General features: G+C 38.7%; 1 protein-coding gene across 1 annotated transcript; it reads left to right on the top strand.

Annotated features, from left to right (window-relative positions):
- The first annotated feature begins 1,692 nt into the window (after positions 1 to 1,692).
- Positions 1,693 to 25,071, top strand: LOC140933154 (hephaestin-like protein). Its single transcript, XM_073382670.1, has 14 exons — positions 1,693 to 1,844; positions 9,239 to 9,672; positions 10,863 to 11,180; positions 12,453 to 12,771; positions 13,241 to 13,436; positions 14,398 to 14,635; positions 15,403 to 15,579; positions 16,524 to 16,730; positions 19,114 to 19,363; positions 20,293 to 20,532; positions 21,141 to 21,366; positions 22,094 to 22,420; positions 23,485 to 23,650; positions 24,579 to 25,071. The coding sequence occupies exons 1-14, from the start codon at positions 1,696 to 1,698 to the stop codon at positions 24,683 to 24,685; spliced, it is 3,354 nt and encodes a 1,117-aa protein (XP_073238771.1). The 5' UTR covers positions 1,693 to 1,695; the 3' UTR covers positions 24,686 to 25,071.

Genomic DNA, 25,071 nt, shown 5'->3' with positions numbered 1-25,071 from the left:
ATTACACAGAAAAAAGTACTTATCATGTCCAACATCTAGGCATAACTTGACTGAAGTAATGACGCAATTTGACGTCATTAAGACGTCATGTTCTTGAATTTATTGTCAGAATCTAAATTCCCCTCAGAGTAGCCATACAGCGAAAAAACTCAAGCAATAAGCTTTCTGATAAAATCAAGAAGTTGGCTAACACATTAACAATTTTAACAACAGCAGTGATGTCATGATGACGTCATTCATTAGTGAAAAAGAAACTGGAACCATTCGCCTTCTTAAATCCACCATTTTGAATTACTTCTATTTTACTTAAGACTCGTATAAATCGAGGCAATCAAGGCATGAAATTTAATCTGTGTTTAAAAGGATGTTTAGGAAGCAAAAGTACTGCAAGTTATGACATTCCGAAAGAAATGTAAACTGTAAAAATTGAATCAACAGTTGCCACTTTGTCATTTAAAATCCATAACTTTTTCGGATATTAGTCACTTGAAAGCATGGATAACAATTACAGTAATAATAAATTTGATAATGCTAGACTAACTTTAATACATTAATTAAGTAAGTAAATAATTCTCTCGAAAAAAATGGCTCTCAAAAACTTGGTTGCCATGGTAACGTCAATGTTAAAGTGCACGTAGGGATGACTTTAAAATGTTCCCAGATAAATTTCAATAAAGTCGCTAAGTTTGGTGGTCATAGCTTGGGAGGTTTTTGAAGTTTAAACTTTCCAGTGAGGTGCATACAATGGGGCATCAAAAGCCACCTCTCGATCTAAATAGAGTTAAATCTACGATGAAATTCAGCCGTAGATGATCTTCATTCAAATGTATCAAACGCTGGAAAGAGACGGTGGGTGCAGTATTCTGTATTTTGTTTATTTTATTTTTATTATTTTTAATCTGCAATCCGAAAAATCATCAAAACCCTTGTTAATGACCACGGTTCCATATATCAAGATCATTTACGAACAACCTCCTTTCGCTTTTTTATTCTAGCGGCCGATAAAGTTGATGCGAATGATAATAGGTAAATCAGTACTCGCTATTGATTTAAAACAATACTCTAATTCGTCATAGAAATTAGACCCTATTTATCGACTTATTGCACCATTTCATAAAAAAGCATCCGGTAATTAGCACCGTCGATATGATCAAGCATTCAAGAAAGGACTTTTTTTTTTCAAGACTGACAACTACGGCGGAATTACATACTCTGTAATTTGCCGTTAATTTGTCATGGATTGAAGCAGCGAAGAAAACAATTTTATACCGTGTTCCACTAAACAACCTTAAAACTATGTTAAGTTTTGACGGGAATGCGGCAGTACTCTGGAAAAGAATTTTTATGTTCCAAGATTGCCGAAATAAACACCTATTTAACTGTTTTCTGGGCCTTTTTTTCTTTCTTCAATTTGCTTTTCGTGACATATGGTGACGATTCTCTTATAAATTAAAAGCATTGTCCCATGGAAAAAATGTCAATTTCTCTTAGCATGCTAATGCATCCCTTTCAAAATGTTAATTTACTTATATAAGATGCGTATATGCCCCTACAAGTTATATAACGTTGTCGATTGTATAAATCATTGTTTCGGTTAATGCTTGAGCAGATGATCACAGTTACCTTTGTCAACCCCAGCGAGTGTTTTATCTAAAACAAACTGAAATCGAAGATTTAACTGACGAATGTAAAGGAATGTTCTTGTTATTCATCTTTGTGTGTAGTACTCTGCCATCTATCAGTGCTGTGACTCGTGAGTACTATATAGCAGCAGTGATCAAAGAGTGGAACTATGCACCCAGCGGACAAAACCAAATTAAAGGAGTAGCTCTCGAAGACGACAGGTACGTTAAGAGTTCATTTTATTAAATGTTATTACTCAGTCATAAGCCTATAGTGAGAGCGAATCCAAAATACTACTAAAATCTTTTGTTTTTCGGATACTACTAAACAAAATAAAATTGCGGCAACTACTTCATAGTGAGTCTCTGCTGTTGTCGTTGTCTTCTGCTTCGTTCACTTCTATCTTGCATGCGCTCTGACTTCTGTTCACTGATCTTAAGGGTCAGGATCCAAGCTGTGGTTGCTCAGGGAATCAAGATGTTTGTTTTTTTTTAATTCCGAGGTTCTTCCTCAAAAAATATTTAAAAGAAAAAAAGGAATCTCCTACCACCAGGGTATGTATAAGAGACGAAGAATTGTATGCACTTCCTTAAGTTTGGTTTCGCAAACTTCATAGTATCGTCAAGCCAAAACCAACAGAATTAAGCAGGATGTTCAGAGGCTCAACACTTGGTTTAACTTAATTAGTCGTTTAGGACCAACTGTAAAACTGAGACTGAGCATATCATAGCTCTTTGCGCGAACATCTTATCACAATCATGCTTTCACGGTTCGGCACAAATCAAGCACAATGTTTTTATCAATTCGCAAAATTGTTTAGGCCAACTTATTTTTAGCACATTTCAAGCACCACGAAGCTTTCAGAATAGTTGATTCTCTACTAAAGTTAAGAATTAATTTCATGAGTCAGTAGTTCGATCGGCTCGACATTATTCGGAACTCACTACCTCGGTTACAAGCACAAGTAGACAATTTTTTTCGCTTCTTGGTTATCATTCAAGAAAAAATGCAAACGACAAAATTTCCAAGTTTAAGCAGTCCAGTGACTTTAATACAGCTGATATAAAGAGATAGGCGAGGGGAAACGTTCAGATTTATATACCGCGGGAAAGGGTATGATTTTCGGGCGATTAGGGCTTTAACCCTAATCAGACCGGGGGGGGGGCTTTTGAGGCCCCTCCCCCCTCCCTAGCTAAAAAGTTGAATAACTTCAAAAAAGTTTAAACTATGGCTATCAAACTTATCTCATTTTCCTAAATTAAAAATTTATCTGGGAACATTTTAAAGTCATCGTGACGTATACGTCAACATAACTGTTACAATGGCAGGCAAGTTTTGACAGCCATATTTTCAAAATTTGCATTTTTTTCTATCAAAAAGGTTTTAGTTATATTTTAAATTATTGAATTATCATATTACACTTAATTTAACATTATTTTGTCAAATCTGTTAAAACTGTTAATGAAATACAGCCGTTTTAGTGAATGATTTGAAAAAAAAAAAAATTTAATAAGACCCAATGGCAGATGCTAAGTTTTCAATTTTCAACAATTTTCATTTCTTCCAAATTGCATAACTTGCAAATTATTTTGCTTCCTAAGTATTCTTTTATAGGCAGATCAAATTTTCTATTTACATTACCTCGATTAATAGGGGTTTTATGTAAAATAGAACACATTTACTGATTAATTCAAAAGGGCAGATCCAAGATGGGGGGTAGTTCCAGTTCTAATTTTAGTAACAAATGACGTCTTTTTAACATTACTGTTATTGCTAAAGACGAGCTTATTATAGGAAATTAACGATGCATGTTGACAACGCGAAGAAAATTCACGTTACAAAAAATCAACCCGAATTTTCCAAACGGAATAGGTTTACATCAAATACAAGCGACAGTTTCGAAAACACTGTGCGCCTTGCTTTGTTTTACGCGAATAGGCCATTTGCACGATGACGTCATTTTACTACTACGACCAGAATCCTTTTCTTTTTTCCTTTCGTATTTAAATTTGGTATTCCCAGCGAGGTTTGAGTAATATAAGCCGTAATTTGCACAAGAAAGCAAAACCCTGAAGGATTCTGGTCGTAGTAGTAAAATGACGTCATCGTGCAAATGGCCTATTTGCTGCAATACAAACTTCTTAACATAAATATCTAAAAGAAAAAAGCAGCGGCATTTCCAGTCATTTTCATCTCATTGTTATCATATTATTGCTTCGTAAATGGAGCTGTCTCCTCGGGGAAATGGATAAATTCAAAGACCATTCGAAAGATATTTTGAACTCAATTCTTAAAGAAGAACCGTCAGGTAGTCACTTCAAGGCGTTGATAGAGGAACTAGGAGCAGACGAGGTTTTGTTATTGAAATAAAGGTGCTTGTCGTGCACCAAGACTGGACGCAGGTTTCGAGAACACCGCAGAGATATCATCAACGGGAGGAATGACCTTCCTGTACCTGCCCACTTCAACCAACCAAATCATACACTGGAGGACATGAAGGTTGCGGTATTGAAGGCAGGCCTAGCCAACCAGGAATACCGTAAGAAGCAGGAGATGAGGTTAATATTCAAATGTGGGACTGTAGGCCCTAACCAAGACTTTAGTTTCACGTGAATTACCCCCTCCCCCCTTTTTTGTTTTCTTTTCTTTTTCTTTTTTTTTTTTTGTTGCTTACTCGGGCGCCGTAGCCCGCTATTTCATGTGGCACGCGCGCGCGTATGCCATCGGGCACGTGAGCTAACTTTAACGAACTTTTTAACGGTATTTAGTCCAGTATACCCTGAAGAAGGCAGCGTTGCCGAAATATCGGTTAACCTTCTTATAATAACAGCGTCCGTTTTACAATTTTTAAATTAACACTCAAATATCCTTCTGGCAAATATGTCCCAAATTTGCAAAAACGGATGAGTAAATTACGGACAAAGATGTTAAATACCACATATGCCTAGGTATTTACACCCCCTATTTTATGGTATGCAAATGTAGCATTTACCATCTGTACTGTCGCACTTTGTAATACCTGTCGCAACTTGTAATAAACCGTATCGCACTTTGTAATAAAAAAGCTGTCGCAATTTGTAATAACTGTCCATCACCCTCTGGAATAAACTAAGCTGTTGAATGTGCAATAATTCCATCGCACTTTGTTATAAACTTAAATTATTTGCATTGGTCAAACAAGCATGTATTCCGTTATAAACGTTTCTGCCTTAATTAATCACGTGATCAACGAGAATCGCTTTTATGAAAGATACAGGCGGTGTGCGTCACGAGATTCGACCAATCAGAATGCGTCATTTGTAGAGTGATTTCCGCGCTTGGAAAGAGCCGTTTTGAAAGGTATATGTGGTGAAATTTTCGCTTTATTCCAAGCTTGTGTAGGTAATTTCGACACTATACCGCCATGGAAAGATGTTGGAAAACTTTATCTTGATAGCAGTTCCGTTACTTTTAAATATTTTGCTTTCTTGAGCGTTTGTGGCAAGTTTGAATTGCTCTGTCACGTGCAAGCCGCCATGATGATTTGAGTGTTGTTTTTGCGGTTCTTCATGGATTCAGTGCTGATTACTGTTAGTGGTTTTATCGGATTATTTTGGCCATCTTGTTACTTCAACCTTTCTTCTTTGCAAATTTCGGGGTCTACCCGGGTCTACCCCTGTTAGTTTTCCCTTTGTGAACCGTTGGAAGTGTCTTGGAATTAAGAGATCGTCTCAGGCAAGTAGTACAACTCCCGAGAAAACATGCCGAAGCGGAAGCCGAGTAACTCCAAATCCAGGAAGAGTTTGTTCTATTTTAAACCAGAAAAGGTAAATAGTTTGAATATTGTAATAACCGTTGGAAACAAAACATTTTTCATAACCCACTGCGGAAACTGAAAGCGTGACTTAAAAATAATTTGCATGCAGTGTGTGCTATGTGTAGGGAATAAATTGTTATAAATCCCTACGAAAACACAAAACCATTATCGAAGATCGAGACGACATTATACAGGATTCTAAAACTGTGAGGTTAGGTTTTAGTTTGTAACAAAATCGATACACAGCGCTCACTTCAATGAGACAGACAAGATCGTGGTTTGTTTCTGCGGCTGTAGCTTCGGTGAAATTCCCATTGTGCTGTAGCTGTTCGGCTCTTTAGGTCTGTTTTCCCCTTGCCTGATAGAAGATTTATTTGCGCATAAGTATTACAAACGGTCACTGTTTGCAAAATAATATAAACTTGTCGATGAAAATAAAATTGTTATGAGAGACGATTTCTCACCTTGCTGTTTGCTCGCGCTCCCCCTCCTTGGCCGGTAATAAAGTCCATCAAATTTTCGTACGTGAGATAACTAATGAACAGTAATTTTAAAAAAAGATATATATCGTGAATAAAGTTGAATGGTTTGAATGAGAGGAGATATAAATTATAAAAGTAATTTTGTAAGTTACGTGTTTACAGACATCATCATATTTGTTTACGAAGTACCATTCATATTTTGGCATTATATTAATGTGGACGGAGTAAGTTGAATCACTCTGAAAGCATTATTACAAAGTGCGATGGAACTAATACAAATTGCGACAGCTTAGTTTATTGCAAAGTGCGATGGACAGTTATTACAAATTGCGACAGCTTTTTTATTACAAAGTGCGACACGGTTTATTTCAAATTGCGACAGTATTACAAAGTGCGATGAACTTATTACAAATTGCGACAGATATTACAAAGTGCGATGATTATTACGACAGTACACCATCTCTCCCCCAAATTTACTCCCCCGTTTTTACAAATTTGCGACATGTTTGCAAGGAGCAAAGTTGTGCAAATCCATTTTTTCGTCCACTGATTAATCTGAAAAAAGACTGAATCCCTACATTCCAAGACATAAACAAATGCATGCTCCACCTCTTTACTACATTGCTAAAACCGTTTTCTCTTAATTGTATTAATATGAACACTTTTTCCACGTCCGAATGAAACTACGACACAAAAGAAGAAATTGACAAATGACAGCATATACGTACCGGAGTGTGATGTACCTAGCTTGCACAACAACGGAAATCAATGAAAACAAAAATTTACATACACATTCTAAGATAATTATGTGATTGATTCTAAAAACTGCAAACACTAAATTTGAAAACCTTTTGTCTGTTTAGTTTGTTTAGCTACTGTATTTATTCAGCCCATGCTAGTCTCAGTCTTGGATGTGTTTTTAGTACTGAGAACTAAACATAACCGTAGGTTTTTCATTTAAGATGCTTTTTCTTAATGTTTCTATAATTCTACAAATATATATTCTCTTTTAAATTAACTGATGCCGAACACAATAGCAAATGAATCTTTCATTTTATTTGCATCAGTTTCAGAGATAAGTAATTTCTAAGTAGTTTGTAAAGATCGATGACGTTAGAGAGTTTTCACAATACTTAAGATTTGTATTTCAGTATTCTTTTTTTTCCGATTTTGTTTAGCAAAATAGGAAAAAATTGGAAAACAAATCAGTTGATCAAAACTGTAAAGTATTTTAGGTATCCCAGCTTGAATGTGTAGCTTAAAAACAAAGGTTTTTAATGCTAAAGCTTTAAAAGTCACAGTTTACAACAGGATTTGTTTCTACAAGGCCACTAAATACCTTACAACAAGGATTGCGTTCTCTTTTGCTTGGGTTTGGTACGTTTTTTTTGGTTTGAAACTTTAGTTACACTGAATAAAGAAACAAAAGACTATATTATCCTACTGTTTAACCGTCGGCGGTAACAAATACGCCTACGTTGTTATACTGTGTCACTTATCAAGTGCACGTTATGTAAAAGTCAGACTTAAAGTATAAAATGTAGATGCCAGACTTGATTCGTTTGATCTTTCAAAACTTGGTGAACTAAAGAACATAACAAAGAAACAGGGAACGATGTCGACAACAACAATATCAACAGCAATATCTCAGAATCTTCATCTCGTTCGATTTAACTATCGGTTACGTAATGCTCTTAAATCTCGTGGCCATTGCTCTAACTCTGCAATTTTTGACAAAGCTATGTTTCTATAACAACATTTTTTTTTTCTGATAGATTGTTTAGTTTCTACTCTGGTCTTATCATTAATCAGCAAATCTCGTGGCCATTGCTCCAACTCTGCAATTTTTGACAAAGCTATGTTTCTATAACAACATTTTTTTTTTCTGATAGATTGTTTAGTTTCTACTCTGATCTTAGCATTAATCAGCAAATCAGGCTTCCTCGGACTTAAGTCGTGGTCAATAATTGTTTTTCATGGTATATTTCATTTGACTTGATTTACTCATTTATAAAAGCAAATGACAATGATTTTTAGCAGCCATCAAATAGTGCCCGCATTGAATTCAAGAAACATCCTTTGGTTTAACCAGTAAAAGCAACACACAACAAAATGATTGCTTACTTAATGGCTCACAAAATATAGAACGCTTAATTATATGCTTGATTAGTTCTTGAACCCTTCGGCAAAGTAGTCTCTACAGGAGCTATTTTATGTAAACATCCCTTTAAACCGATCAAAACAACCAAACGTTTCTTCGGTCGATTGATAAGCAAGATGGTATTGAACTTTGTCTTTACTCTAAGTGTTGTATGGAGTTTTCTGCCATCTATGATCATGGTCAGAGCTGTGACTCGTGACTACTATATAGCAGCAGTGATCAAAGACTGGAACTATGCACCCAGCGGACAAAACCAAATTAAGGGAGTTGCACTCCAAGATGACAGGTACGCTAAGAGTGTGCTTGCAGAAAGCAACTACTACTGCTACAACCTTTAGGGCTTCTCTGATTAGTTCAAAAGCTAACAGGCTACTCTTTAATGCTACTGCGCTTCCACATTTATCCTTTTACTAACACTCAATAAGCTCCCGCTTACTGTTAATTAAACTATACCGTAGTTGAATCTGTTGCTCTTCTGCTCTCTTGTTTTCTGCCATCTTTTCAGCAGCACAGTGATGCGATCATTGCTTCTAAAAACAGTGATACATCGGTTGATATAGTCCGATGATTAGGGATGTTCAGTGCCGTGTTAAATCCTGTTTGCACACCAACTGAAAATATATTAAGATATAAAAACTCACAACACTCGCCACTTTATAGTCATAAGTCATAAAATAGAAGTAAAGTTTAGCGTTTTTTCAACTGAATTCTTCATGACATTATATGTCCAAATAACGCAAATTGCTTCAAATAGTCGTTAAAGTTTTGGTTTACTATCTTGTGCTATACATAGACCTCTGGCGTTTTCAGCTACCTCATTTGTGGTTAATTAGCATTAAAAACATCACGAAATAAAAGATCCACCAATAAAAATCCTCTCGAAATTAAGTACTAATATAAGGTAGTCGATAGTCTGTAAAATCATGATTTTTGTTCCATGGTCTTTAGGCACATATTGGGCTCAGTGTTTTCTAGAAACGCTGTCCACTTTTGACTGTTTAATTAATTTACTAAGTTCTTCGATACCGGCTAGTTGGTATGTAATATTGAAATAAAGAGCATTAAATTTGTTTTTTTGCTGAAGTTCATAATGTCCTCAAGCTAGAACCTCCTAAGAGATCTGCTAAATCAGAATCATTTTGTTTATTCATTTTATTTATTTTGTTTGTTTCATAGCCAAGCACGACCTTTCACTCAGCGTGGCGTAAGCCGAGTGGCAACCCTGTACAAAAAGGTGATGTATCGCGAGTTTACAGACGGTTCCTTTACTCAGGAAAAGCCCCATCCAGCACACCTCGGTGTTTTGGGTCCAGTAATCAAGGGCGAAGTGGGAGACGTGGTCAAGATACATTTCAAGAACAAGGCCAATAGGGCTTTCACGGTTCACTCCCATGGAATATTCTACGACAAAAGCGATGAAGGGGCCCTTTATGCAGATCACAGCAGTGATGATCAGAAAAGAGGCGATCTAGTTGAACCTAATAAAACTCATCTTTACACATGGATAGTAACCGAAGAACACGCTCCAACAGAAGGGGATGGCGACTGTGTCATAAGAATGTACCATTCTCACGTGATGTCCGTGAATGATATAAACACAGGCTTGATAGGTATTTCTAGTTGAATTTAGCTATACATTTTCAAAAAATTTTAAACAATCAGATGTCTGAAAAGTAGGTATTTATGTTTAAAAAGCGACGCACAATAATACACTATCATTAATGAGGTATAGATCAGGGGCTCCCAACGACTATGTTCTGTAAAATATCTGTCGGGAGAAGCAAATATTGTCCAGAATTTTCTATTGGTTGAGGACGGCTTTAAATTTCCAGATGACCGTTTCATTCATGTCCAACGTTCGAAACCTATCTAATAAATTCCCTACTATTTTGTGAGCCTAATTTTTCACATTTCACTCCCCTAGTAATGCTGTTTTTTCGTAAAAAAGGAAATCTAAAATTTTCGGACTCAAAAACGTGATTGAGGTTGGAATCAGAAAAATTCTCACTTTGGTAAAGCGATAAACAGCGTCTAAAACTGAATGAAGCCCTTAAAATTTCGAAAAGACTCAAAGTGCCCTAGGATGATCGAACGGATACAAAGTTTATAGCGCCGCTTAGAATGTATTTCTAGAAATCTAAAACTACTCTGGATAGCCTGAAAAATGTTTTTAACGTGTTTAGGAGGAAATCGTCGTTGGGTGCTCCTGATAGATACCCATATCCTGTCTGAGAAAGGCTTAACTCGAAGTGGTCCGTGAGAAAGAATGGGACTGAAATCATTGCCCACCTCATCAGGAATATGGAGGGGGGGGAACCACGCGCAGTTCTCGTTGGGATAAGATCTGTTAGTTTCCTGTCCCTTATTTACTGGCTTATAACAAATCTTCGAATCAATACCTGACTTCAAGGATAATACCCTTCCAAGAGTTATTTTTTCCTGTCATAAATTAGCTTCGATTTCGCGGCAAAACTCTTCCATTGAGGGTATTAGTAGGCGCAGTGGCTAAACTGTTTTTGTCGAGGTGGAGGAAATTGTGGAAGAAACTCAACTGTTGTGCGAAAAAGAAAGAACCGAACTACTACCTAAGGCACAAAAAGAATTGCAAGAATCGCTTAATCTATTTGAAGAATGAATGCTATAGTAAACATTCGTTAATAATCTGAATCTGCCGAGAACCAAGCCAACGGCTGTAAAACAGAAGTGTATAACTGGACCCTCGAACTGTATAATCTTTCACATCATACTCAGCCTTGTCCAATAATTGTTAATTAAAAAATCGCTTGGTGTTTTTCCACAGGCCCACTACTGATCTGCAAACGAGGAGCTTTAATGGAAAATAGCGTAAAGAGAAAATACGTCGACAAAGAATTTTTTCTTCTCATCACCGAGATGGACGAGAACAAGAGCTGGCTCCTGGATGACAATATTCAAACCTATTTTGCTAATCCCGAACAGGCAATGGCAAATAAATTTGATCCGGGATTTCAGGCAAGTAACAAGATGGCATCCATTAATGGCTACATCTATGGCAACCTACCTGGGCTGGACATGTGTCACGGTGATACGGTCAGTTGGCACATAATAGGTGTTGGAGAGTTCAGTGATGTACACAATCGTAAGTATCCTACGCGTCATCCCACCACCAAAGTCCCATAAATACCACCCAATGTAAGGGAATCCAAGACACTGAGTCTTCTGTAATCCAGTACTTCCAAAGACTGAATTCTGGATTTTTTGTCGGTGGAGCTTGGATTCCGATTCCAATTCCGGATTGCCAATTCTTTGAACTGCTTTCCGGATTCCAAAGACTAGGATTTAGCATTGCAAAAGCAAACATTTTCCGGATTCTGAATCCGGAAAATGTTCGCCCCTACTTGGGCAAATTTTAGGTCTTTCTTAGGCGTTATTTTCTAAGTAATTCATGTAAAATTATTTTCCACATCATGCAATTACTGTCCCTAAAAATATGTGACAGTGTAAAACTCGTCATCTTCTGCAATATATCAGATTTTGCCAGACTATTTTTGTCATAATTGTATTGTGGTTTAACTGGCAACAGCATGTTAAGGACCTTTGAACATCAAGAACATAAAACTATAGAACTAAGATAGGTGTGTTCATTCAGAAGATGTAACTTTTTGAAATATTAACCCCCTGCGTCTTTGTCACTAAAAATAACTTGAAGTGATTATTTAGAGAATAAGTCCTAAACTTAGCCTGCATCTACTTTGTTTACTAACTAAACGGCAAAAAAAAGCGTCAGATTAGTATCACCTCAGTTCCTGTTTATACCATCTTGTTGGCAACAGCAAAACCTCCACAGCTATCGCTGCTGCAACAGACATGTAGCATTAATGGCCTTCTCAGATTCATTGATGAGAAGGCAAAACCCGAGGGGCAACCTCATCTCCAGGGCTTTTCCCATAGAAAAATAATGGGGGCCACCATCCAATATTTTAGTCAGGAAGTTGCGGAAAAGGATATCAATTCAAACGGTCTTTATACATTGAACAGCCAGCAGTGGTATTGAGACCCCCCAACATTGCTTTGAGACATTGAGAAGAGAAGAGATTCAAATCGTGTTAACTCTGTCTTAACATTTCTGCTGGTCTGCATTGTCGAAGCCTTTTGTACAGCGTTTTAAACTTTGTCCCGTCGTATTCTAAATTGCTTTTATCTTGTGCTATTATAAATCTGCCCAATCATTGTTGTTATAATGTTGTGACTCTTTCGCCCTTCATTGGTCTAAATCTTGAGACAATATTGGCATCATTTTAAAAAGGTTTTAAACTTTAAGACCCTAGAACCGATTCTGAGGTAACAAGAATTGTTGATTCCTTTCTTACCGTATAACCTGAAAAATAAACTCTGTTCACTCTATTAAAAGCTTCGTTCCATGGGCACACAGTCAAGATCAACTCCCATCGCCGAGACACAGCAATAGTGCTTCCAGCCACTTTCTTGACAGCCTACATGAAGGCGTGGAATCCAGGAACTTGGTTACTGAATTGCATGAACAGCCACTTCTTTGATAAAGGAATGTCGGCGCTCTTTTATGTCAAGAAGTGCGAGAAGAATGTTGCCATGCCAACCGTCAGTGGAAATAGAACGAAAATGTACTACATAGCCGCTGATGAGGTTATGTGGGATTATGGACCATCTGGTGTTAATAACATAGACGGAAAATCGCTTACTTCACCTGGAAGGTAACAATTTGAAAAATAAAACTTCTTTTTAGCAAGAAAGATTACATATTCATTAACAAGGTGAAGCCCACAACAAATCTACTAGGTAATATGGGGCGATTTCCATTTAACAAAAATTTCGGAAATTCCACGTGCACAGCGGACCCGATCGAGCCAAGCCACCGCGCGTTTAATTATTGTTTTCTTGTACATGTAAGCCAGATACAGTAGAGCAGTACTAGGGACAACAATTTTGTCAAATAGAAAGGAACATTTCGGTCCGACCGGACCGGTGAAAGTGGACCACCTTCAAGATGCGTGGTTCCAGATATTCAGGTCAGACCCAGCAGAAATGGTCCGTTCCACTTGATTTTCCCGGAATTTTGGGCTGAATGGGGAGCGTCCATAGTTTGCCGAGAAGTAATGGCATGAAACACTTACTCACTTAGAACAGCAGGATTTCTCAGACTGATGATTGCTTGCTTTGCAGTGATTCTGCTAAATACTTCACCCGTGCTGATAACAGAATTGGAGGAAGATACAAAAAAGCTATCTTTGTCGAATACACAGACAGAAATTTCACTACTAAAGTAAATCGAACAGCCAGTGAAGAGCATTTGGGATTGCTGGGGCCCACCATTCGTGTGGAGGTTGGCGATGAAATCCAGGTGCTCTTTAAAAATCAGGTAAGCAACTTTGTAATGAAAGTTAAAACTGTCGTTTCAAAATAAAATATGGCGTCTCCGTATGAAAGTAGTATAGGGTGAACCGAAATATCCGTTTTTGTTTTGTTTTCTAGCTGCGAGATGAAGTCGTTTCGACAACAAACACATAAATAATCAGCAGTTTAATTTCATAATTTGTCAGCAATAAAATGTTCCAATCTCAAGCATGTTAAGGCATGGCCCGTCCTTTGCTCTTAGACACTCCGCGAAGACAACTACTCTTGCTAGCAGACGCACTGTTCTTTTGATCGTAACCACCACTAAGTCAGCAGAAAAATTTTGTCGTCCTTAAACCTTCTGAGGGTTAATAACAGAGCTAACATGTCCGATGGCGTCATAAATAAGAAAAACATGGTATCTGAAACTGGCAATGGCTTGTTGTGGAGGCGAAATTCACAAGCACGCCGCATTTAAGGTATGGATGCATAGATAGAATCTGTGCCCTAAATGTAGAAAAATCTTATTTCATGAAAGTGATTCGATTATTAAAGAGGTCACGTGGCCTATTTTTGAAAACTACTCTTAAACGGTAAAATGAATTCGGCCATTCAGGACAGATTCTTAAAAGGGGTAACCATTGAAATATGTTGGCGTTTCAACATTTACCCTTTATATGTTATCTCGGCCGGCGGCCCATTTTCGCTTCTTACGTAAGAATCCTGTTACAAACGTCTACATGACGCCAAAATTCAGAACTTAAAGTAAACAATAATTTAAGGACATTACGTTTTATGTTATTAACAAAATTTGATGCTGTGAAGGTATATCTTGTTATGCAAATTAGGCTCTGGGTCACGCCTTAGCATGCTTAAGATCAATTCAAATCATCTTATAAGGTCATTGCTCACTTCGACCTTCTCTCTCTTTCTCTGCCCCTCCCCCCCTCCTTCTCTCTCCTTCTCTCTCTCCCTCTCTTTAACAGGGGAGTCGCAATTACAGTATGCATCCACTTGGTGTCTTCTACGATAAAGCAAACGAAGGAGCTGGCTACAATGGCACATCCAGGAATGATACTACTGCTGGTGATGCAGTTATGCCCAATCAAACATTCCTCTATAGATGGACTGTACCAGAGGCTGTAGCCCCAACGGACGAAGATCCTCCATGTATCACATGGATGTATTATTCCAGTGTCGACTCAACTAAAGACGTACATAGTGGTAGGTAGAATGGTTTGGGATATAGAGGGATTACAACTCATAATCCAAGTCTGATCTCCTCAAAGACGAACAAAGCATTTAATTTTTCATTCTTTTGGTTTAAATTTGTCAAATTCGGTAAATTTATTTCAATAATTTTATAATTTCCCACGTATTTCTAAAGTTAGCTTCCTTTCACATTCTACATTTATTAATGTGTAACTGTCATTGATTAAAACGGCAGATAACTGGTGTGTTTTTTAATACAACAAATACTTGATCTGCATGTTTACCGTAGATGAGAAATTATCGACCAATACGTTACACTTCGAAAAGCAAAAAGCGCACATAATAACCTGGTATAACAAAGGTTTTTTACTCACTGTGTGGAAGGCGAAAGAATTCATTTCAATTCGGGGAGTCAATCTTCCTTTCTGAGTTCTTTGGAACTACTAAGCAATATATACTACTCGCTTCATTTGGCAACCAGTAGAATATCAAATAAAAATCGTTTGCTCTTTCGTGCATTCATTCATTTAGGCTTTGTGTGGTTGTCTGTTTTTGTCTGTTTTGTTTTATTATGTTTTTAATGTTTAATGTTTTTCATGTTATTTTTGTGTAGACCTGAAACTCGAGGATTCAACTTCCGCTCAATACTCGTAATTGTGTGTGTGTGTGTTTGCCAAGTTAGACGTTTAGTCAAATTAAAATTAGACAAAATCTAGCATTCTCAACTATAAACTGCATCAACAGCCTTGTTAATGATCATAATTTTATTTCTCTTAAAGGGCTCATCGGATGTCTGATTGTGTGTAAAAAAGGAACGCTGGAGGAAAATAGGCCATGGAAAAGGAAGGACGTCGATCATGAGTTTTGCTTACGCTTTGCTTTAATCGACGAAGGACTTTCTTGGTACTTCAATGAAAATAAGAACCTAGCGGGGAACGCTTCTACGATAGACGCAAGTAAGTGCATTGTTTTCAGTCGAAGAGTAGACCGTACAATTATCTATTGAGACCGAGTTCTAAAGGCCTAATCCACTACAAATTGGGTTCAGTTAATCTATCGATTTAGCCAACGCTAAAGGCGAAGCTCCCGTTAATGAATTTATAATTTACATCATACAATAAACTTGTAACCATTGAAAAGAAATCCACATGGCGATCAGTTGAAAACTAGAAACTTGCCTGCTGAGAACTTCAAGTAACCTTGATGGGTCGACACTTGGGCCTGCAATATTCTCATTTTATACTGGTCAGCGGATACTCGGCTTTGACAGCTGTCAATTGACCTCAACATAAATGCCCAATATCACGTTGCAGGCTCTCACACTAGCTTGAAAGTGTGACCTTAGACCTTAGTTTCCCTGTGGCGAACACGGAAGGAAGGATGGGCGGATGTACGGTCACGCTAATAATGGATCAGATAACCAAAGTTTCTTAGCCATGGGGCTAAGTTTGTGCGTGCAGGATATTACTGTTTGAGGTCAATTATGTGCTAAAGTCATTACTAAGAGCCTTTACCCATATAACACAAAATGATCCCGTAGAGTTATGAAGAATTCGAAGGTGTGACTATCAAACAAATTTCATCAGGGAAAAATGATCACAATGATTTGTTTGGTGATTTTGGTAGGAATAACATTATTACAAGTTGGAAAAGTTGGCCCGGCATTTTCAGCCCATTTCCATCTTTGCCTTCAAAGATGGAAATAGGACAGTTTCAAAGCCTGGATATAGTCTTAAATAACAAAACTGGGTTACTATTTTTGGAAATCATTTGATGCGAAGACAGGTCAGTTAGTTTTTTTCAAAAGTGAGGGCAAATAGCCCTTTAAGTATCACAATTTACAGTATCCATTCCCAGTGCAATAAACGTTGCTTTTCTTAATTTTTGTTGACTCTTTAAGATGACGCGGGATTCAAGGAAAGCAACAAAATGCGGAATATCAACGGCTTCATGTATGGAAATTTACCTGGTTTGCGTATGTGCAAAGGTGATGACGTTTCGTGGCATTTCTTGGGTGGTCCTGCGGGGCAGATGCACAGCGCTTACTTTTATGGCAACACTCTGATAAGGAATGGAAATAACTATGACACAGTGGGACTAATGGAAGGTGTAGTTTTTGTACTTTATTTGTAAATAGTTCTTTATTTCTTGCATTACTTCAGCTATTCGCTTTTTTAACCAAATAGCCTCGTTTCCAGGCAAATATACCATCGATCAACGTCGTTTCCAATGAAATATACCATTGAATCGATGTTGCATTGCTTGCATTATCCGAATTTAATCAACGCTGCCTGGTTAGGAAGAATTTGCCGGGGGATTAGGTTAATCAGGAACGGCGAAATATTTTTAAACGAATAACAATACAAATGTGACGTGCACGTAGAGTGCGAAATAAAATGGCCATTATCATTATTATTATTATTTATTTTATTTTTGAAGCAACAGATTAATAACTCATAAAACAATGACGACTGACATTGTGTTCTTGTACCGAAATCGATATCACGGTTTGAGAAGAAGTCTGAGTACTTGACCTTGTACTTCCCAAAGTCAATTATCTTCCCTGAGCTGAAAGCCATCTATGGACCCAAGAGCAACGCTTTCGCCCCCAGTGAAGTCAGCGGAAGGTAGCAAGTTGCTCACAGACCTCCAAGACATAAGGGCCAGATGGTACTTCAATAACTTGCTAAATCATGAAGGATCTGCACATCCAGATGCTTTTAAGCAGCTGAAGAGGAAGCCCACAAGAAATGAGCTGTGCGGAGAAATAACTATGGAGGAACTAAGAAAGCTTTGAAGTCAACAGCATCTGGCAAAGCACCTGGTTTGGATGGTATTTCCACAGATATCTTAAAAAAATGGTGGCGAAAAGATGTGCGAAGTTCTACGTAGACCTGTTCAACAGATGCCTACTCTCTGGAACTGTGCCCCAAGACTTTCGTCATGCTCTAATTGTCACCATTTACAAGAGAAACAGCGACCGTGCAGAGTGCGGAAACCATTGGGGAATATCACTACTGGCCATACCCGGCAGTCCTTGCCAAGATTGTCCTGAACAGACTGAAGTTCATTTCGGAAGAAGTTCTCCCGGAGAGTCAGTGTGGATTCCAGGTTGGCAGTTCCACCTCTGACATGATCTTCACTCTGCACCAGCTCCAAGAGAAGGCAGCAGAGCAACATCAGCCATTGTATGTTGTCTCTGTTGACTTCACAAAGGTATTTGACACCGTTGACCGCACAACCCTCTGGAAGATCCTTGAAACCTATGGATGCCCGGATAAGCTTGTAAACACCATCAAGCAATTCCATCATGAAATGAAGGCACAAGTCTCAGTCGGCGGCGAACCCAGTGATGCCTTTTAGTCAACCATGGCGTGAAGTAGGGGTGCGTGCTAGCTCCAACTCTTTTCTCTCTCTACTTCACAGCTGTGCTGGAGACTACGAACGAAGGGCTCAATAGGGGCGTTTTCATTCGCATAAGGACAGATGGCAAACTGTTCAACCTTGCCCCGCTTCGTGCCCACACGAAAACACTAAAGATGTGTATCAGAGAACTGCTTTATGCTGATGACTCAGCCCTTGTGGCCAACAACGCAGACCCGGAAGTGGAAAGGAGGATCCAATCCGCCAGGAGGGCCTATGGTGCGCTACAAAAGAGACTCTGGAGCTGTAATGACATCAGCACAAAAACCAAAGTGAAGGTTTACTCAGTTGCAGTCATCCCTTGTCTGCTCTATTCCATCGAGTGCACCACTCTTTACCGCAGGCACATTGTGGCTCTGACAAGTCTCCAGCTTCGCCACCTACGCTGTCCGACATCCTCAACATCAAGTGGCAAGACCGTATCCCAGGCGTTGAGGTACTGCGCCGTGCTCACACAGTCAGTGTTGAAGCCCTAATAACCGTGTCACAGCTTCGCTGGGCAGGACATGTACGTCATCTGGCCAATAGCAGGCTGTCAAAAGCTGTGTTCTACTCGCAACTACGCCAAGGCAAAAGGAGCCATGAAGGACAAAAATTTCGTTTCAAAGATTTATTGAAGCGGCATATGAAGGAAACAGGCATCTCGCGTGATACGTGGGAGAAGGATGCAGTCTAGAGAGTCAAATGGCGAGGACTGTTGAGGAAGGCCACGTCAGCACGTCAGCTGTTGAGGAAGATCAGCATCAGCGCCAGAAGGAATATCAGCGTGCACATGTCCGACGACACTGGGCAGCTACCTCAAGCAGTTTCCAATGTAACAATTGTCAGCGTTACTGCAGATCCCGAGCGGGTCCGACTGCCCACGCGAGAACCTGATAGGCCTCAACTCAATTACAAGACAGTCATCTTAGGTAACGAGGGAAAGCCCTTATCTTCCCTGGCATTTCAAAGAAATTTTAACAGCGGCTTAAACGTTCATTGTGTCATGACAAGTTAATTGTTAGTTGTAGCATTTACTTTTTGCTTTTTACATTAACCTACCAAGAATTTAACTTTATTTATTACAGGTTCCTTAGCAACAATGCACATGACCCCAGATAACCCTGGAGAGTGGAAATTAGCTGATCGGACTAATAGTAACTTAGAAGGAGGAACTACTGCCAAGTACACGGTATTGAAGGATTGTGGGAATGCTTCCTCTGACCAACCAATGAGTGGGCGGAAGAGATGGTATTACATCGCAGCCGTGGAAGAAACGTGGAACTACGCGCCAACTGGAAAGGATTTAATCGAAGGAGTCGAACTTAAGGATAGCCCGTAGGTTTTTTCTAGCAAGTTAAACTAATACCAGGCTAATAAAATTGCGTGTGAGCCGCTAGTTTTATCAAGTTAAGATTGATATGAATACAACTTCTTTAGGAAAGACGTGTTTCTTCTAACCACCAAATGGAATCTGTGTAAGTAGATGATCTCAGCCTGTATATTCTACAGAAACAAGCGGAAGAGCGGATTTGGGGGAGTAACTATAGAGGCCTGAGCTAAAGTAACAGGAGGGCGAAGTTCACTAATTTGCGTCCTTTAATTTATTCTTGCTCGTCAAAAGTGAGAAACCAAATTTGGCTTAAACAAAGTCTACGAGTGCACAGCTACCTTCGCAGTATTAAGATCAATTTTCGCGGCTTACGAGGAGTGGAAATGATCAGCAGTATAAAAGTTTATTGGTTCAGTTACGCTGTAATTAATCAGAATGATATGCTTGAGTACGGGTATTTCCTTCAAGTTGGCGGCAAATCTTTGAATAAAAGCTTGAAAGAATGAAACTTCTTCGGATATAAATTTGTTACGATTGCGTTTTCATTGAAGGATATCGAACTACGACTAAAAGGTGCTATGGAAAGCTTTCTTTCCTTTAATCTGCAATAGGTAACTGGTTGAGAATTGCTTGTTTGAGTCAAAAGACTACACATAATTTTAAGTACGGAACCAAGCTTTCCGCGGCGTAGGTCAAATAACACTGATCTATTTGGTACCAGATTGTAATTGTGCCATGATTAAGTAAACACTCCGCTTAGCTATGAAGCTGTATGACTGGTCGGCTCTACGTATTATGCAGTTACACTTTATTTTAATAAATACTTTCTTATATATATATATATATATCTTTCACCAATAAATAAAGACTTGTTAGTTCTTCCAGCCTGTTCCAAAATTAATTCCACCCGACTATAAAAAACTTTTTTCCGCAGACATGCTGCTCGTTACACACTACCAGGTGATCGTTTTCTTGGTGGAATACTCAAGAAGGCAATTTATCGGGAATACACAGATGCTACCTTCACTCAGCAGAAGCAAAGAAACAAAGAAGAGGAGCACTTGGGAATCATGGGACCAATGATCAAAGCTGAAGTGGGTGACACCATTGAAGTTATCTTTAAGAACTTGGCGTCCAGAGAATATTCCATTCATCCTCATGGACTCTTTTACAGGTAAAACCGAGCGTTCCTATGAAGGAGTTACAGCAATTTAAAATAGGAGGAATGAAATCACAGGGACCACACAATCTGTTTGTGCAACCGATTGTAATATCTTAGTAAACTAAATTAACCATTAATTCGCTTAATATGTGCATGGATCAATGCTAAATAAACGTTTTATAACCTTACCTACGGCCAGTATGCCTCAAAAGAGGCATTTTGAATGATTTTCAAGAATTTGAGTTCGCCGTTTGCTGTTCCTCTTAATAGCAGGACGAACTCAAAATCCTTCAAAATCGCTAAAAAAACTCCATTTCTGAGGCAAAAAGGTGACAATAATCCCACACCAAACACTACCTTAAGTTTGTTTAATCTGCAGATAATCGTTAAATACTGATTGTTGCGAGAGAAATTTGTTACTTTTCCACTCCTTAACAACTCAGACAATTGCAACTGGGTAAAGGAGGACGTATTTGTAACGGAGGACGACCAAGTTTTGACTGTTCAAAGAGAAAAGAGAGAGGCGGGAGACCGACCGCTTAAAAAAAGAAAGGGCTAGGCTTAAACATTAGAGGGCAATTATTAAAGAAATTTCTGCATTTTTTGTTTCAATTCTTTAGCAAACAAGACGAAGGGTCTCCTTATAAGGATAACACCACTGGTGCTGATTTAGTTGACAACGCAATCGCTCCAGGAAAGATTCATAACTACGTCTGGGAAGTACCTGCAAGGGCTGGGCCTGGACCTAATGACACTGATTGTTTGACATGGGGGTACTATTCCGATGTTAACCCAGTTAAAGACACCAACACTGGACTAGTAGGCGCGCTGGTCATCTGCAGAAAGGTAACTCTTGTTAGCAGGTATTAGCTGAGGCTGACCACCTCGTCGACCTGCATAGTTTTTCATATCATATAAATCTTATGCATTCAAAATATTTCCAACTTCAAAGCATGCTCGCCTCTATGTAAAGTTAAGTTCTCGAACATTTGCCTGTCATGTTCCGAGTGGTATTTGTGTGTATTCTTGCTATGTTTTGAGGCACTATTTTGGCAATTCAATTTCATAGGAATCTTCTTCCATTTTCTCTACATCACCAAAACAGTCAGGCAACCGGGCTATGTCGCTTTTTCTATCGATTATCATTACAGTTGATGTCACAGTATTGCCAAATTGGCACATTTCTTCCAAAGCCAGTCATGAAGTATTGGGGCATTTAAGACGGCTCGATGGGGTCTTTCAGGGTCAATACCTACCAATAGACCTTTTTACCGATACGGCGGCCATATTGAATTTATTAGATTTAAGGAGTATAATGGTATGCCCAGGGGCCACTCGCTTAGTATTTACGCTCGGTTTATATTACATCCAAACACGGCACGACGATCTTTTTTTCCCATTACAATCTTTTTATAGGAAAACTTAAAGAAAATTGGCCCGAAAAGAGCGCTTAATTACTGAGCGAGTATATCGGATCCTGCTCATGCCCGAAGCAAAAACCTCGCAGATTACTTTTGACGTGTGTTTGATTGGCCAGGGAGGTCAAAACTAAAAATAACCTTTTTTTTTCAAGGGAACTCTAGACGATCATGGAAAAGTGAAGGGTGTTGACAGGGAGTTTGCAACATTGTTTACCGTATTTGATGAGAGCCGCAACTGGTACGTGGGGGAAAACGTTGAAAATTATCTCACGGACAAGAATCCACCTCCGCTTAACCAACTTGTTAGCATCTTTGACTTCTGGGAGAGCAACTTGAAGGCTGCTATTAATGGCTATGTGTTTGGAAATGTCCCGGGCTTTACCATGTACAAAGGCGAGAAAGTTGTGTGGTATCTCCTACAAGTTGGTGGTATGACGGAAATGCACACGGTTCATTTCCACGGCCAAACTATCTTATATGTAAGTACTTGGTCTTAGCCGATCAGATGGCTGCGGGTCTCAGTATTTTACATTCTTTTATTAAGTACAAAATGATTGGTGACGACTTGAAAATCGGAAGTTTGATAAGCAGCCTTTTTCCTTAACATTTTGTGTCAGTGGCGCACAAAGTTTGGACGAATTTGCCTTTTTTGGAAGTTTTTAATTCCGCCACGCACTCTGCGCTCTGGTAAATTTGTTACCATAAGACTCTCAGTAACACTCTGATGGGAAGTAATTATATAGTTTAATAGTTTTGATAAATCGACAACAATTTTCCATGGTCGGTACTCTTAACGACCACATCAACATGTTCAAAACTCAAGTGCAACCACGAACCTGGGGGCCGAGCGATTTCACTTCAAAGTTTTGATCGTTTTGACGTCGTTTTTATTGTTGCCGATTTATTTTTTTTACAATAACATTGAAAGTTTCGACGTCCATTTCTGTTGAAGTTTCTTAAAAAATTAAGCGCACGAAAAAGCGAAAAACAAACTAAGCCACCATCACATCACTTCCATGGTCTGCACTTATCGAGCTATTCAGCTAGCGAGAAATCGCTCAGTTATTGTAAAACTAAATAAACTGCCTTTGGCTGTTCTAGGGGTCAATTATTATTTTCCCATTTTCCATGGCTACCAGATGCAGTCACCTGCACAAAAATTCCATAAGGGGTCCAAACCATCGCCTTGTAAAATGGCATGCTGAAGTAATTCAATCTGCTCTCCAGGATGAGTGCATTCCTAAATGATGTACGATTTGCCGTTTTTTTAATCATCCTCTTGCGTCATCTTCCAACAAAATAGTGCTACAAACTGAAATAATCGCTCACAGATCTCTTTCCCATTAAAAATCTTTTAAGAGAGTATAAACATCACTAAGTTATGCACCTTTAATTAACGTAAGTCGCTACATTTGGATTCGTTGCCACACATCTTTTCATTGATGTGATTGGACATTTTGTAATGATCTTGCGTCATCTATAACTTCTAAGTCGTCGGCAATTGTGTGCAGACTATTGACTAATATTCCACAACACTTTTCAGAAATCGCAGACCTATCATCGTAACGATGTCTACGATTTGCTACCAGAATCCTTTGCGACCGTTGAGATGATACCTGATGCAGTTGGAACCTGGATGCTTCACTGTCACGTGAACGTTCACTTGAATGGTGGGATGAAAACTCTGTTCACAGTTTTGGCTCCAACAAGTGAGTTTGTAAAGCAAACCACTGCAATGCTTTGAGAAAATCTCTTAACCCTTTCACATCTCAACCACCTGTTAAGCCAGACGTCGTCTCCTCTACTACTATATATTGACATAATCAGTTTTATTGCGCAAAGATTACTTAACCTGTGCAGGTTGAAAACAGGAGAACGGTAGCGGTTTCCTCTACCTTTCCCGAATTATATTTGCGTGATTTGGTCAAACGGCTAGGTCAAAGGTGTTAATTTAAATCGTGTTCTACTACCAAAATGTTACCTGGAAGTAATTTACAGGATCATCGGCGTTTCCTCGAAAGTTTGTTTCTCTATAAGAATGAAGGTTATCATAAAAAACACACACACACACACACACAAGCAAAGAAAGGGAGAAAAAAGAATAAAAGTCAAGTTTCCAGTGTCACTCTTGGTTAATCTCGTTCTAAGAGCCTGGTCAGCAACGTAACCTGAGATCGATTGGCTTTTGATGAAATTTTGCCTCCTGTGCATTCCGAACTTGTTGCTCTGGTTTAAGGATTTCTGCCTTTTCGTTTCCACTAAAAGTGATCAAAAGACATGTAGCTTCACGGGTGAAGCTTTCTTTGGGAGAATCTTTAGGAGTGACTGAGTTCAAGAGCTTAACTTGGGAAACTTATGAGTTAGCGACATGCAAGAGAGAATGCTACTTAAGACAAAGCACTGATCTAAGAGACTGGATAGTGTAATACAAGAACACACAGTAAACTTGCCCTCCTTTCTTCCAAATAAAACGCAACAAGAGGAGTTTTAGTTTTTTGAGGAAACAGAGTCGCCTAGAAAGAAATGGCTCTTTCTTACCATCTAAAATGCGCGTTCCCTGACTAAACAACCTTGCACGCTGTATATATCACGTACAGTACAATAACTAATGTGTCAAACGGTTTCATTTTCTTTCAGGCAAACCTTCTCTCCAGCCTCCAGTTGTACCCAAAGCTGGGTGTTCGTCGCTTCAAGCCTTTTTTACAGTTCTGTTCGTTTCTCTTTTGACTATATTAATGATATAAGCAGTTACCTATGACGCACGGAATCTGCACTCGATGTTTTTTTTTTTTTTCTGCAGTCATCATATGATGCTTGAACACACCGTAGCGGCAATACTTAGTTAAAACACTTGCTTTTTATATATATTTTTTCAAGCCAGGATGTTTAGTGTCGTAAGTTGTCGAGAAGTCCACTTTTGATTTATTCTTTAGTCGTTTCCTCATATTCTTGGATAATGAAGTAATTACTCAAACTATAAATAACTTTGACTTTACCGGAAGGCCTGAACTTTCTATCAGCTCTAACAAACTTCTCAGAAAAAGGTAGTACGACAAAATTGGCTGCTTTCTATTTTCTATCCAGTCCACGGTTCAAGAGCCAGACAAAAAGAATCGAAGACTACTTCCTC

This window comes from Porites lutea, chromosome 4 (genome assembly GCF_958299795.1).
Source record: "Porites lutea chromosome 4, jaPorLute2.1, whole genome shotgun sequence".
NCBI lineage: Eukaryota > Metazoa > Cnidaria > Anthozoa > Scleractinia > Poritidae > Porites > Porites lutea.
This window is presented reverse-complemented; position numbering and strand designations above follow the sequence as displayed.